The following is a 12,988-nucleotide window of genomic DNA, read 5'->3' on the forward strand; positions in this document are numbered from 1 at the left end:
CCAGGGAAACATGGAGGGCATAGGGCAAGACCCATATAGGTATTGCCATTGCCTCTGATCCCACGACATTGGGGGCGGTGGTTTCCGAGGAGAGCGATCTCTGTTGCGAGAGCTTTCCTCTGAATCTCGGGATCGATGTCGGCCCCGAGGGCTACGCCGAGGGCTGCTTGAGTCGTCGCGCCTGGGATCTTTCCTAGGCGTGGTGGATCGATCCTTCTTGGGGCTTCGGGTTCGCCGCTCGTCAGGGCTGACCGACGGGTCTCGGGCCGGTGTTCGGGGCTGAGCAGTGTCCTCTACAGTATGTATTTCTAGTGGACTGCCCTCCGCTCCCGACCGTTGCGACAGATCGAAGTCGCGGTCCGAATCCGAAGAGATGGCGATTTGCGTCGACATCGATGCCAGTGTCGGGGGGCTTGGACGGCGGCGAGGGGAAGCGAACAGCTTCAACGGCGGTACTCTCGCTGCCGATTCCGACGGCGACGTCGGGAGCGAAGTCGCGGACGATCGATGTTTGTCCGACTTTTTCCTCTTCTTCGCTTCCGACTGGAGTCCCTTCTCCTCCCTTAGCCGTTTTGCAGGAGTGGAGGAGGCGGACTTTGATGCCGAGCCCGTTTTTGTGGGGCGATCGGCGTCGGGGGCACTCTTGTCGGTGCCGAGCGATTCTGATGTCGACGACTTGTGCGACGGCGCCGACATTTTCTTAGGCGACAGAGCTTTCTCCATCAGTGCCGCCGCCAAACGGCCCGCGCGGTTTTTCTTCGTCTGGCGGGAAAACTTCGCGCAGTGAGCACACGCGTCAGGGATGTGTGCTTCTCCTAGGCAAAAAAGGCAAAGAACGTGCCCGTCTGTGGGAGCGATTTTGCTGCCGCAGTTCTTGCACCGTTTGAAAAATCCCCACCGTTGTTCCATGCGGGGGGGGGGGGGGGAAAGGGCGGGAAGAGAGATTTGAGGAGAAAGTCCCGAAAAGATTTAGTCTTCCCGCTCCCTAGTCTTTACAAAGACTGTTGTGTGGTCCAAGCCAAAACAAAATTTGTCAAAATCCAAAAGAAAAACAACTTCCAAGAAAGGATTCCACCGACCGTGGCGAGAGATCGACTGATCCAAGCGGCGGTCAGAAGAGAACTGGCGGGATGTCCGCTCCGGTCCCTGTGAGCATGCGCGGTGGGGCTTCTGCGCATGCGCACTGGGCCTGGGGCGCGGAAATCCGCAGCTTTCAAGAATACCGATCGAGATCGGCGCGGGCGCCTATATCCCATCAGTGTGATGCACAGAGACCACGAAGAAGATTGTATATTTATGAATGTTGTTAGCCGCCCTGAGCCTGCTCCGGCGGGGAGGGCGGGATATAAATAAAATTTTATTAATTTTTTTTAATTATTATTTCAAAGCCAACCCCCATCCAACCTGCTCTGTGATTACAGAGGCTTGTGCTCAAGCCTGCCACATGCGTGCAGCAGACACACAGAGTAATTCTGTGTCCAAACAAAATAGCGTTACTGATTCACAACGGTGAAACCCAATTTGTTATTACAAAGGGCAACTGTATTCCCTGGGCTGCCATACAGGACGGAATAGTCACATTCCACTCATCTGCTCACTTACAAGGTAAAGCCACAAGGCTGTTGGGACCACGGAGATAAAACGACTGAGAAAAACCAACGCTGACTCTCTGCGCGTGGCGTGATTAATACTCTATTGTGAGTGTCTACTCCTGAATCCAAACAACGGCTTCAGACCAAACAATATATGTATAAATATTACACAGAAAACTATACATCGAGAAAACCATCTACTGCACACAACACAACTACTGTCCGTTTGTATCAACGTGTCCTGATCTCAACAGGAGAACCGGTCCAATTGTGTAACCGTTTCCGATTAAACAATCCTTCCTGGGGCCACTTCAGATAATGGAAAATCCAACAGTCAAAGAGTGCTGTTAATCACTTCAACAATTATATGTTTTCCACTGTATTCTATGCATCTGTGAAAGTACTATATGGTAATCTCTTCTACAGACTTCTAAATTCCTGTGAATTTAGGGGGAGGGGTTTGTGAATTTATTGAACATTCTTTCAATAATCGTAATCTTGTGGACCAGATCCGCTCCCCCCCCTTGCTGGCGGTCTTCAAGCAGCCATCAAGCAGTAGATGGTTTTCTCACTGCATAATTTTCTATGTAATATTTATATATATCGTTTGCTTTGAAGCAATTGTTTGGATTCAGCAACAGACACTCACAATAGATTATTACTGATTGCTCCATACACAGGGAGTTGGCGTTGTTTTTCTGTGAGTTTGTGCAAGGGCCTGCACTAGAGAACCCTAGAGGTCCCTTCCAACTCTAGGATTCTATGATTCCTGACCGTTAGAGCGGTTCCTCAGTGGAACAGGCTTCCTCGGGAGGTGGTGGGCTCTCCTTCCTTGGAAGTTTTTACAAAGAGGCTAGAGGGCCACCTGACAACAATGAAGATTCTGTGAATTCAGGGGAAGGGATCTGTGAATTTCCTGCATTGACTAGAGGACCCTGGAGGTCCCTTCCAACTCTAGGATTCTGTGATTCCTGATTGTTAGAGCAGTTCCTCAGTGGAACAGGCTTCCTCCTCGGGAGGTGGTGGGCTCTCCTTCCTAGGAGGTTTTTCAGCAGAGGCTAGATGGCCATCTGACAGCAATGAAGATCCTGTGAATTTAGGGGGAGGGGTTTGTGAGTTTAGAGCGGTTCCTCAGTGGAACAGGCTTCCTCCTCGGGAGGTGGTGGGCTCTCCTTCCTTGGAGGTTTTTAAACAAGGCTAGATGGCCATCTGACAGCAATGAGGATCCTGTGAATTTAGGGGGAGGGGTTTGTGAGTTTAGAGCGGTTCCTCAGTGGAACAGGCTTCCTCCTCGGGAGGTGGTGGGCTCTCCTTCCTTGGAGGTTTTTAAACAGAGACTAGATGGCCATCTGACAGCAATGAGGATCCTGTGAATTTAGGGGGAGGGGTTTGTGAGTTTAGAGCGGTTCCTCAGTGGAACAGGCTTCCTCCTCGGGAGGTGGTGGGCTCTCCTTCCTTGGAGGTTTTTAAACAAGGCTAGATGGCCATCTGACAGCAATGAGGATCCTGTGAATTTAGGGGGAGGGGTTTGAGAGTTTCCTGCACTGTGCAGGGGGTTGGACTAGGGGACCCTGGAGGTCCCTTCCAGCTCTATGATTCTACAAGGTAAAGCAGCAGTTGCTGCACACTTTCTCTCTGGCCATCCCTTCTGAGGAGGCGACAGCATCCTCCGCCCTAAAGACTCACCGAACATGATGTTGTATTCCGAGTCCCCGTGCATGTCCTCCTGGTTTAGGCTGGACAGGAACAGCTTCACGTAGCCGCCTCCGCAGTCGATGTTCTGCTCATGTTTCACTGTGAACTGCACCACCAGGGTCTTGTCCTGATTGCTGAAAGGCTCGAATCGGGCAGATGAAGCGTAAAAGCGAGCGTCCTGGCTTGTCTGGAGCCCTAGGGAAACAAAACACATCCCTGTCAAGTCAATACGGGGGACCAGGATACCCAAACCATCAGCTTAAAACCCGTTCGGATGCCTTCACACCAACAAGGCCAGGGATGTCGAACTCATTTTGTTACGAGGGCCGGATCTTCATCTTTTTTGGGCCAAGCAGGACCACGTATGTCATAGCATGTAATGCCAGGTAGGAGGGGTATAAACTTCATTAGGGATACAGACAAACACACACTCAGCCTCCACCACCTCACTGGCTTGTGAAGCCTCAGCCAACAGAAGGAAGAGAGGCTTGGCTCAGTAGCTCTGCTGTGCGATTGAGAGAGCCTGGCAAAGCAAGCTCTCCGACCCCCACTGTGCGATTGAGAGAGCCTGGCAAAGCAAGCTCTTCGTCCCCCACTGTGCGATTGAGAGAGCCTGGCAAAGCTGACTCTTCTTCCCCCACTTCCTCCCCAAGGGAGGAGCTTTGCTTAGTTGCTCCTGCGCGATTGAGCAACCCTGGCAAAGCCAGAGGTGATGCAGAAGGAAGCAAGAGAGAGGGAGAAGGAAGCAGACAGTTGCTCAAGGGCCTCATTTGGCCCCCGGGCTGCATGTTTGACAACCCTTTTCCCCCCAGAGTTTTTTTAAATAAAGCTTCTAGTAAGTGAAACCTGATTTTCATTCCTCTAAACCACATTAAGCATCTAGAAATCAAATTCAGCACTGCCTCACTGGCAGTCTTCAAGCAGCGGCTAGACCAGGGGTGGGGAAACTGGCTCTCCAGATGTTATTTGCCTACAACTCCCATCAGCCTCAGCCATTGGCCCTGCTGGCTGGGGCTGACGAGAGTTGTAGGCCAAAAAAGAAAAAACATCTGGAGAGCCACTGTTCCCCACCCCTGGGCTAGACAAACACTCGTCAGGGATGCTTTAGGCTGAAAGTGCAGCAAATGGGGATTGGCTAGATGGCCTCTACGGCCCCTCCCAGCTCTATGAGTCTCTGCTCGGAGGCCTGAAAATCACCCTACCAGTTTTATCAGGCAGGCTTGCTTTACCACTGCTTGTCTGAATCCACCAGTTAGCCAGGGGAGAAAGAGACATGGATGCTGTAATAGCAAACGCAGCTGGGAGGCCTAAAGCCCACTGATTTAAATGAAATGCAAGCAACTTATTACATATTCCAGTCTTCATGGTAGGAGATCCCACTCTCGTTAACAAATCCGTGACGGGTTAGGTCAAGAGTCAGTCCGGGGCCTGTTGAAGCAGCCTCATCGACCGCCCCCCCCCCCGCCCCCAGTTCAATCAGAGGGGTGCCATGTCGAGGCTTGGGTTGCTTCAAGAGGGCCTGGGCTGATTCTAAGTTATTTGAAGAGCGTACTGAAAGAGGCTTCCCCCCCCCCCCCGCATGCACCCTTAACTTCCAGAAGTGAGGGAGGGGGCGAAACTCCTGCTCTTCAAACACTCACAATCAGGCCCAGGCCCTGTTGAAATGGACAGAGCCAACTGAGCCACGTCGCTCCTCTGATTGCGTGGGAAGGGGAGGGGGGCAGAGCACAGCGCAGCACTGGGAAAGGGAAGGGAGGGGGCAGGCCGTGGCTGCGGCAAAATCGGTCCCTGGTGCCAAAAAGGTTGGGAACCGCTGCTCCAATACTTCAGTCTTCTTACCTTGGTCTTTCTCCGCATCTCCATAGAATTTGCCAGCAGTAAGCTTGAATTTCCCGTAGTCTGATTTGTGCTTTGACTCTATCCAGCGGCTTGTCCACGCATCTGGGGGAGGGGGGGGGAGGAGAAGAAAAAGATCAGCTTGAGTATGACGGGCCACAACAATTCAGCCACTGGTTAACTCCGGCCTACCCACTTGCTTTGTAGGAAATTACAAAGGCCCCCTCATGCAATGTATGATCCAGCCATCTATGATCCACTCAAAGCACATCTTGCAGCAAACACACAAACAACTTCTTTCTGATATCCTTCTTCCTCTTGGCACAGATGTCCTTTTTGAGAATGCAGAACCACAGAAACAAAATCTCCCCTTTAAAGCATCATCCCATTAAAAAAATTCAGGTTTGTTTTGATTAATGTCAGTTGTGCTATACTGGACAGTTTGCAATTGGATTCGAGATACTTAGGGACGGAAGCCAAACTAAACTGGTAGTTCTACATATTTCCGCCACCATCTCGCTTGTCAGAGTCTCAGATGCTCTTGAGAGCCAGTTTGGTGAAGTGCGCAAACTCTTATCTGGGAGAACCGGGTTTGATTCCCAACTCCTCCACTTGCACTTGCTGGAATGGCCTTGGGTCAGCCATAGCTCTCTTATCTGGGAGAACCGGGTTTGATTCCCCACTCCTCCACCTGCACCTGCTGGAATGGCCTTGGGTCAGCCACAGCTCTCTTATCTGGGAGAACCAGGTTTGATTCCCCACTCCTCCACTTGCACCTGCTGGAATGGCCTTGGGTCAGCCATAGCTCTATCTGGGAGAACCAGGTTTTATTCCCCACTCCTCCGGTTGCAGCTGCTGGGATGGCCTTGGGTCAGCCATAGCTCTCTTATCTGGGAGAACCGGGTTTGATTCCCCACTCCTCCACCTGCACCTGCTGGAATGGCCTTGGGTCAGCCATAGCTCTCTTATCTGGGAGAACCAGGTTTGATTCCCCACTCCTCCGCTTGCAGCTGCTGGGATGGCCTTGGGTCAGCCATAGCTCTCTTATCTGGGAGAATCGGGTTTGATTCCCCACTCCCCCACTTGCAGCTGCTGGAATGGCCTTGGGTCAGCCAGAGCTCTCTCATCTGGGAGAACCGGGTTTGATTCCCCCCTCCTCCACTGGCACCTGCTGGAATGGCCTTGCATCAGCCATAGCTCTCTTATCTGGGAAACTGGGTTTGATACCCGACTCCTCCACTTGCAGCTGCTGAAATGGCCTTGGGTCAGCCATAGCTCTCATCTGGGAGAACCGGGTTTGATTCCCCACTCCTCCGCTTGCAGCTGCTGGGATGGCCTGGGGTCAGCCATAGCTCTCTTATCTGGGAGAACCGGGTTTGATTCCCCCCTCCTCCACTTGCAGCTGCTGGAATGGCCTTGGGTCAGCCAGAGCTCTCTTATCTGGGAGAACCGGGTTTGATTCCCCACTCCTCCACTTGCACCTGCTGGAATGGCCTTGGGTCAGCCATAGCTCTTGTAGGAGTTGTCCTTGAAAGGGCAGCTGCTGTAAGAGCTCTCTCGGCCCCACCTACCCTCACAGGGTGTCTGTTGTGGGCAGGGGGTGGGGAGGAGATTGTGACCCCTCTGAGATTCAGAGTATAGGGCGAGATATAAACCCAATATCATCTTCATTGCCAGAGCAGCAGTTGGGGCAATCAGTTGGCTGCACCAGAAGGAGGAAGGCAGGGAAGTTCTGCTCTGCTGATGGAAAGTTTAATTTGGATACAAATCCCTGCTCAGCCATCAAACCCAACAGAAGCCCAAGGACAAGTCACACTGCCTCAGCCTAACCTGGGGAGAGCTCATCAATACAGCCCAGAAGACAGACAGGGCCGGCCCACACCTGCTGAGGAGGAGATTCTTCACTGGGGAAAAAAAACTGACACTTGGCAATCGAAGAACGCTGCAACTAAAACTTCCTCCTCCAGCATTTCAAGGAACTTGTTATTGACCAAGTTCCAAATTATAAATGGTGCCCAATCTCTCAAGTACTGCTACACACCCATGTTCTCCTTTTCCTGTTAAGTCTGGTAATTGCACCTATTGCTTAATCACACTACTCCGCTGGCTTTCTGGCCTTGTTACTGCCTTCATTACGCCTACTTCGCAGGATTATTGTACGGGTGGAGTAAACCTGATGGCTACTATTTATTACTTGAGTTCTCCATCCTCCCCTCCCCTCCCCGAAAGCAGACTCCGGTGCGGCTAACAATCCACATTAAAAACACAATTTGAGGCTACAATTTAAAAACAGTAAAATTAACAATTAAAATACATTCACGGTGCTACGGAAACAGGGCAGGGACACAGAATAGGTCCAACATCTGTTCTCAGCAACCTAGGCCCCAAAGCAGGCTGTGTTAAGTTGTGAACGTGCGGGTAGAAAATGCAGCCAAGCCACAACCCACTTATGACCACAGCCACGTAGCCAAGGCAAGAGATGAGCAGAGGTGGCTTGCCATTGAGAGCCAGTTTGGCGTCGTGGTGAAGCATGCAGACTCTTATCTGGGAGAACCGGGTTGGATTCCCCACTTCTCCCCTTGCAGCTGCTGGAATGGCCTTGGGTCAGCCAGAGCTCTCACAGAGCTGTCCTTGAAAGGGCAGTTTCTGTCAAAGCTCTCTCAGCCCCACCCACCTCACAGGGTGTCTGTTGTGGGGGGAGAAGATACAGGAGATTGTAAGCCACTCTGAGTCTGATTCAGAGAGAAGGGCGGAGTATAAGTCTACAGTCTTCTTCTGCCTGCCTTTGTGTAGCAACCCTGGACTTCCTTGGAGGTCTCTCATCCAAGTAGTAACCAGGAGTGATTTGCTTTACTTCTGAGATCTGAGAAGACTGGGCCAGGCCTAGACCATCCAGAACAGGGCAGCTGTGAACACACCCACCTTAACTGGGTCCCAACAGATTCAGCTAAACCCATCAGAAGTTATCTGCTCCGAATGCATCAAAACCACTCTCTTCTTGGGACCGCCTCATCGCATGATTGAGCATAATCTTAGAAAAGCAGCAGTACACCACAAACTACCGGCCATCTCTGATTCTATCTATGCAATAAGAACACAGCTCCTCTGCAGAAAACAGAACGGCAGCTGTACAGCAACACACATCTGTATTAAACCGTGCAATTAAAAATGCTCAGATAGAAGAGCTGATGTTATCAGGTGAGGCTGCCACAAGCTCCCAGACCAGAATTTCCAATTCTAACCAAAAGCTTAACAGGCAAAATCTCAATTCCATCACACATGCTAGCCAAAGAGCCGAAAACGCAGTCACCGCACCCACTTTTGTTTAAAAAGTGCTCAGTCTTAGCATCTGAAACGCTCTGAGCGGTCACGGGAAACCAGGCAAACCCGTTATCAGCGCGGTAAGAAGGCGATGGGCGTTGTGTGTGTTCTGCAGACATCCCAGAGTGATCTATTTAGCCCACACTCCGGGTCTCAAGGGCCCCGGATGATTACTGTTTAATTATCAACTCCCCAATGCATTCGTGGTCTAGACCAAACACAAGAACTCTCTCTCCAAGCCATTCGTGCTCTGAAATACATTTCTGCATGCAACCGTTGATGTTTAAAGAAAGGTATTTTAACAAGCTTGACTGCAAAACGTTAAACACACATACACACAAACCCCCAGAGACATTTGGCAAAATCACCCTGCCCCTTCTCTACGGCACACCCCTTCCCTGAAACTGAAAGTATTCTGACACAGCATCATCTGCATCTTGCTCACATTTCATACTCGCTGTGCTTACTCACAGCCTAAGGGATAGAGAGCACCTGCTTTCCCACCCAAACAGAACAGCAGCCCGACAATTGCTTCCTCATTGTCAGCTTGCTTCTCTCTCTATATGGCACCACAAGACTCAAGGGAGCCAGACCTCCTCCTCCTTCAAGGAGGGTACACCTACCAAGAATACAGGGAAGTGATCTTATACAAATTCAGACCCTTGGCCCATCAAAATCAGCACTGTCTATTACAACTTGCAGCACCTCTCCCAGGGCCTTTGGCAGGGAGAGATCCTTCACATCACCTTGCGCCAGACCTTTTTAGCTGGAGATACCAGGAATTGAAACCTGGACCTTCTGCATGCCTAGCAGAGGCTCTCCCACTGAACCACAGTCCCTCCCCTAAAGGAAGCTTCACATTAGACCTTGGTCTGTCAAGAACAGGACAGCCTACACTGACTATCAGCTGCTCTGCAGGGCCTCAGGTTGAGGTCTTTTCCTTCACCTCCCGCCTGGTCCTTTCAACAGGAGAAGCTGGGGATTGAACCTGGGACATTCTGCATGCCAAGCAGAGGCTCAGGTCAGGGTCTTCCTCATCACCTCCTGCCTGGTCCTTCTAACTGGAGATGCCAGGGATTGAACCTGGGACCTTCTGCATGCCAAGCAGAGGCTCTGCCCTGAGCCAGGATCATAGGTCAGGGTCTTCTCCATTGCCTCCTGCCTGGTCCTTTTTAGCTGGGACCTTCTGCATGCCAAGCAGGGGCTCTTCCACTGAGCCACAACCCCATCCCAGTAAACACATGGAACGGCTTTATACTGAATCAGGTTATCAGTCCTTCAAGGTCAATCTTTACCTAGTCTGGCAGCTGCTCTGCAGGATCTCAAGCAGAGAAAGGCCTTTCCCATCCCCTCCTGCTTGGTCCTTCTTAACTAGAGATGCTGAGGATTGGACCAGGGACCTTCCTGCAGTCTACTGCTGGGCCATAATCCTTAGTGAGTCTCTCCTCACACTGAATTGGACCTCTTTGGTCCTCCAAGGCCAGTATTTCTTGCACTGACTGGCAGTTGCTCTCCAGGATCTCAGGCAGAGGTCTTTCCCATTACCTCCTGCCTGGTCCTTTTTAACAGAAGATGCTGAGGACAGGACTTGGGACCTTCTGCATGCCAAGCAGACAATCTACCACTGAGCCGTAACTCCTACGTGAGCCTCCCCTCATACTGAATCAGACCTTTTTGGTCTACCAAAGCCAGTATTGCCTGCTCAGACAAGCAGCTGCTCTCCATCAAAGTGTCATGCAAAAGTCTTCCTCGTCACTTCCTGCCTCGTCTTTTTAACTGGAGATGATTCCAGGGATTGGACCTGGGGCCTTCTGAGTGCCAAGCGGAGGCTCTGCCACTGAGCCACAGCCCAAGAACCCTGGCAAAGATGGGAGCCATAGAAGGGTCTGCAAAAAAAAGACACACACCCCCGCACACACACACCATCCACTGGTTACTAACAAGGCAAAGGACTGCCTGACCCTACTCTGATAGCAATGAGGTTCCTGTGAATTTAGGGGGAAGTGTCCTGCACTGTGCACAGGGTTGGACTAGATGACCCTGGAGGTGCCTTCCAACTCTATGATTCTATGACCCTTTGGAGGAGTGACCCACTACAGGCCTTCTTTCCCCACCACCACCACCGTGATTGCTGCCCCCTCCCTTGACAGCCTCCTAAGGAAGCCCCTCCCCACAACAGAACGAGGAGGGAACAGCTGACGCCCACCTTCGAGGCAGCCCCACCCCACCCAATGAGTTTCCTGCATTGGTCAGGGGGTTCAACTAGATGACCCTGGAAGTCTCTTCCAACTCTTTTGAGTCTATGACCCTTTGGGGCCGTGACCCACTGCAGAACCTCTCCCCCCCCCCCCTGTGATTGCTGGCCCCTCTCCTGGCAGCCCCCTAAGTAAGCCCCCCCTACAACACAAGGAGGAGGCAGCACCTGACCCCACCTTCGAGGCAGCCCCACCCCACTCATGCTATAGGGGGGTACCTCGCCTGCTTGTGGCTGCAGCAGGGGCGCCAAGTCCAATTCAAGAAATATCTGGGGACTTTGGGGGTGGAATCAGGAGACACTGGGGGTGGAGCCAGGTTGTGACAAACACAACTGAACCCCAAAAAGAGTTCAGGCCATCACATTTAAAAGGACACCACACCTTTTAAATGCCTTCCCTCCATTGGGAATAATGAAGGATAGGGGCACCTTCTTTGGGGGCTCATAGAATTGGACCTCCTGGTCCAATCCTTTTGAAACTTGGAGGGTATTTTGGGGAGAGGCACTGGATGCTATGCTGCAAATATGGTGCCTCTATCTCAAAAAACACCCCCCCCCGAGCCCCACACACCAATTCTCCATTATTCCCTATGGGAATCGGTCTCCATAGGGATTAATGGGGTGTCCAGCAGACATCTCCCTCCCCCTTTCTGATGACCCTGGCTGCAGAGCGCCCCCCCGACCCCCAAGTGACGCCCCTGCCCCCCTCCTCTCTGCCCCCCCCCTCACCTCCGTCCCCGAACTCCTCCCTGAAATAGGTGGCGGGGCCGGCGGCGGCGAGGCCCAGGAGGCAACACAAGGCCAAGACGGGGCTCATTTTCTCCGGCGGGGCGACAGCAGCAGCAAAACTCCGTTCGCACCCGAAGCGGCGCCCGAGCGACTGCAGCCGGACAGGGGGGTCCGCCGCCCTTTTATAGCGGGCTCCGCCGAGCGCTTTCCCCGCCGCTCGCTGATTGGCCGCCGCCGCTCTCTCGGCCCCTGCCATTGGACACGACGCGGCACGGTACGCGGGGCGGCGCCCCCGAACGTTGGCGTCCCAGATGGCCGCTGCCCATTGGCTGCCGGGGCCGACCTATCGGGCTCGACCACGCGTTCGGGGGGAGCCGCCCCCCTCCCCTCCGTGGCGGAGTCATCGCTCATCTTCGCCCGGCACACGTGACCCCAGCGGGCCTTAAAGGGCCAGCGCGCATTTCCCAAGACCCGCGTGGGAGGAGGCGAGCATTTCCTGCCCTTGGGTGGGGCGCGGGCGGGAAGAGGTTTGGGGGCTCGTGCAAGACCCCGCTCTGCTCATGACGCGGCATTGGGCCGCTGCTGCAAGCAGGGAGTCCGCCTGGCTGCAATGAAGCCCCCAAGTACAGCTATATAATATATATAATATAATTATTTGTATTGACATACTCAAAATAGGGATATTGGCTGCATATCTCATTGCACATGCTTTACCCATTTTCACTATATTTTATTGTATTCCTTTTTCCTATGGCAAACTAGAATTAGGTTTACATGTTAAAAAGTAAATTAGATGGACAAAACCATCACTATCCAATGTATTTCTCTTTTAGCGGTATTACACAAACAGGGACTTTGGTTGCTTATCCCATTACATATATTGAACCCCTCTCCCATTGTCGTTAACAGACACATTTTGACATACTGCTGTTTTGTTGCTTTCGCATGCTCATGCTACTCAGATCGGAGGTTTGCTCAATTTGTTAATTTTACTGCATTCTGTTTTGTTGCTTTCGCATGCTCATGCTACTCAGATCAGAGGTTTGCTCAACTTGTTAATTTTACTATTCTGTCATTGTACCATTTTACATTCTAAACTCCTGCCTACCAGATAATTTCACTTCACTGTCATTGGCTCTTAAATCTGTACCATGTTGCATTCTGGGCCACTGCCTACCAGCTATGGATGGCTCTGCTCAGCTCTGTATGGCTTTGCTCACTGTGCCGGATTCGTCTGATGAAGTGTGCTTAAGAGCACACGAAAGCTGACGTTCTAAATAAAAATTGGTTGGTCTTAAAGGTGCCACTCGACTCCTGCTTTGTTCAGCTGCTTCAGACCAACACGGGTGCCCGCTGGGATCTATATATCCACAGTATTCCAATGTATTTCTCTTTTAGGATAGTGGATCACAAAAAAGTTTTTTTGTATTGACAAACTCAGATAAGGGACATTGACTGTTTATCTCATGACATATACTAATCCACTATTTTAATTCAGTTTTTTTTTTTGTAATGGCAAACGTAGAATGATGTTTTAGCAGTACTGTAGTACTATGGTCTG

General features: G+C 51.6%; 1 protein-coding gene across 1 annotated transcript in view; it reads right to left on the reverse strand.

Annotated features, from left to right (window-relative positions):
- CALR (calreticulin) overlaps positions 1-11,584 on the reverse strand; it is a 28,267-nt gene extending 16,683 nt beyond the window's left edge. Inside the window, exons 1-3 of the mRNA XM_060252676.1 lie at positions 11,428-11,584; positions 5,127-5,228; positions 3,279-3,482 (exon numbers count right to left, since the gene is read on the reverse strand). Coding sequence (XP_060108659.1) covers positions 3,279-3,482; positions 5,127-5,228; positions 11,428-11,515 — 394 coding nt within the window. The 5' untranslated portion in view covers positions 11,516-11,584. The remainder of the gene's footprint in view (positions 1-3,278; positions 3,483-5,126; positions 5,229-11,427) is intronic.
- Between the last annotated feature and the right edge of the window lie 1,404 nt (positions 11,585-12,988).

Source organism: Heteronotia binoei, chromosome 13 (assembly GCF_032191835.1).
Source record: "Heteronotia binoei isolate CCM8104 ecotype False Entrance Well chromosome 13, APGP_CSIRO_Hbin_v1, whole genome shotgun sequence".
Classification (NCBI taxonomy): domain Eukaryota; kingdom Metazoa; phylum Chordata; class Lepidosauria; order Squamata; family Gekkonidae; genus Heteronotia; species Heteronotia binoei.